This window comes from Caenorhabditis briggsae (assembly GCF_000004555.2).
Source record: "Caenorhabditis briggsae complete genome, chrX, whole genome shotgun sequence".
Classification (NCBI taxonomy): domain Eukaryota; kingdom Metazoa; phylum Nematoda; class Chromadorea; order Rhabditida; family Rhabditidae; genus Caenorhabditis; species Caenorhabditis briggsae.
This window is the reverse complement of record NC_013491.2, coordinates 3049663-3052212: the sequence shown is the minus strand read 5'-3', so window position 1 is coordinate 3052212 and position 2550 is coordinate 3049663. Positions and strand designations below refer to the sequence as shown.

At 52.9% G+C, this 2550-nt stretch overlaps 2 protein-coding genes across 2 annotated transcripts in view; both read right to left on the bottom strand.

Annotated features, from left to right (window-relative positions):
• Positions 1–18: 18 nt before the first annotated feature.
• On the bottom strand, positions 19–405 carry CBG01855 (the record flags this gene model as incomplete). Its single annotated transcript, XM_045238949.1, has 1 exon — positions 19–405. A coding segment is annotated over one exon (387 nt), but the record flags the coding sequence as incomplete, so codon positions are not given.
• A 48-nt stretch (positions 406–453) lies between these two features.
• The window catches only part of CBG01854, a gene marked incomplete at both ends in the record, with an annotated part of 3877 nt that continues 1780 nt past the window's right edge, over positions 454–2550 (bottom strand). Inside the window, one exon of the mRNA XM_045238947.1 lies at positions 454–2550. This exon is cut by the window's right edge and continues 25 nt beyond it. Within this exon, the coding sequence (XP_045091953.1) occupies positions 454–2550 (2097 nt within the window).

Below are 2550 nucleotides of genomic sequence, written 5' to 3'. Positions count from 1 at the left end.
GGTCGAGGTGGCAATTGTTTAGGTCTCGGCTGTCGTGGTCTCACCTGAAGATGTCGGAACTGTACTAGTCTCATCGGTCGAGGTGGCAATTGTCGAGGTCTCATCTGAAGATGTCGGGACTGTAGTAGTCTCATCGGTCGAGGTGGCAATTGTCGAGGTCTCTGCTGAATATGTCGGAACTGTAGTAGTCTCAGCGGTGGAGGTGGCAATTGTCGAAGTCTCAGCTGAAGATGTCGGAACTGTACTAGTCTCATCGGTCGATGTGGCAATTGTCGAGGTCTCGGCTGTCGAAGTCTCGGCTGAAGATGTCGGAACTGTAGTAGTCTCATCGGTTGACGTGGCAATTGTCGAGGTCTCAGCTGAAGATGTCGGAACTGTACTAGTCTCATCGGTTGAGGTGGCAATTGTCGAGGTCTCATCTGATGATGTTGGAACTGTAGTACTCTCAGCGGTCTAGGTGGCAATTGTCGAAGTCTCAGCTGATGATGTCGGAACTGTAGTACTCTCAGCGGTTGACGTGGCAATTGTCGACGTCTCAGCTGATGATGTTGGAACTGTAGTAGTCTCACCGGTCGAAGTGGCTATTGTCCACGTCTCAGCTGAAGATGTCGGAACTGTACTATTCTCAACGGTCGAGGTGGCGATTGTCGAGGTCTCAGCTGAAGATGTCGGAACTGTAGTAGTCTCAGCGGTCGAGGTGGCGATTGTCGAGGTCTCAGCTGAAGATGTCGGAACTGTAGTAGTCTCAGCGGTCGAGGTGGCAATTGTCGAGGTTTCAGCTGAAGATGTCGGAACTGTACTAGTCTCAGCGGTCGAGGTGGCAATTGTCGAGGTCTCAGCTGAAGATGTCGGGACTGTAGTAGTCTCAGCGGTCGAGGTGGCAATTGTCGAGGTCTCAGCTGAAGATGTCGGAACTGTAGTAGTCTCAGCGGTCGAGGTGGCAATTGTCGAGGTCTCAGCTGAAGATGTCGGGACTGTAGTAGTCTCAGCGGTCGAGGTGGCAATTGTCGAGGTCTCAGCTGAAGATGTTGGAACTGTAGTAGTCTCAGCGGTCGAGGTGGCAATTGTCGAGGTCTCAGCTGAAGATGTCGGAACTGTAGTAGTCTCAGCGGTCGAGGTGGCGATTGTCGAGGTCTCAGCTGAAGATGTCGGGACTGTAGTAGTCTCAGCGGTCGAGGTGGCAATTGTCGAGGTCTCAGCTGAAGATGTCGGAACTGTACTAGTCTCAGCGGTCGAGGTGGCAATTGTCGAGGTCTCAGCTGAAGATGTCGGGACTGTAGTAGTCTCAGCGGTCGAGGTGGCGATTGTCGAGGTCTCAGCTGAAGATGTCGGGACTGTAGTAGTCTCAGCGGTCGAGGTGGAAATTGTCGAGGTCTCAGCTGAAGATGTTGGAACTGTACTAGTCTCAGCGGTCGAAGTGGCAATTGTCGAGGTCTCAACTGAAGATGTCGGAACTGTAGTAGTCTCAGCGGTCGAGGTGGCAACTGTCGAGGTCTCGGCTGTCGAGGTCTCGGCTGTCGTGGTCTCAGCTGAAGATGTCGGAACTGTAGTAGTCTCAGCGGTCGAGGTGGAAATTGTCGAGGTCTCAGCTGAAGATGTTGGAACTGTACTAGTCTCAGCGGTCGAAGTGGCAATTGTCGAGGTCTCAACTGAAGATGTCGGAACTGTACTAGTCTCAGCGGTCGAGGTGGCAATTGTCGAGGTCTCGGCTGTCGTGGTCTCAGCTGAAGATGTCGGAACTGTAGTAGTCTCAGCGGTCGAGGTGGAAATTGTCGAGGTCTCAGCTGAAGATGTTGGAACTGTACTAGTCTCAGCGGTCGAAGTGGCAATTGTCGAGGTCTCAACTGAAGATGTCGGAACTGTACTAGTCTCAGCGGTCGAGGTGGCAATTGTCGAGGTCTCGGCTGTCGTGGTCTCAGCTGAAGATGTCGGAACTGTAGTAGTCTCAGCGGTCGAGGTGGAAATTGTCGAGGTCTCGGCTGAAGATGTTGGAACTGTACTAGTCTCAGCGGTCGAAGTGGCAATTGTCGGGGTCTCAACTGGAGATGTCGGAACTGTACTAGTCTCAGCGGTCGAGGTGGCAATTGTCGAGGTCTCGGCTGTCGTGGTCTCAGCTGAAGATGTCGGAACTGTAGTAGTCTCAGCGGTCGAGGTGGCAATTGTCGAGGTCTCAGCTGAAGATGTTGGAACTGTACTAGTCTCAGCGGTCGAAGTGGCAATTGTCGAGGTCTCAGCTGAAGATGTCGGAACTGTACTAGTCTCAGCGGTCGAGGTGGCAATTGTCGAGGTCTCGGCTGTCGTGGTCTCAGCTGAAGATGTCGGAACTGTAGTAGTCTCAGCGGTCGAGGTGGAAATTGTCGAGGTCTCAGCTGAAGATGTTGGAACTGTACTAGTCTCAGCGGTCGAAGTGGCAATTGTCGAGGTCTCAACTGAAGATGTCGGAACTGTAGTAGTCTCAGCGGTCGAGGTGGCGATTGTCGAGGTCTCAGCTGAAGATGTCGGGACTGTAGTAGTCTCAGCGGTCGAGGTGGCAATTGTCGAGGTCTCAGG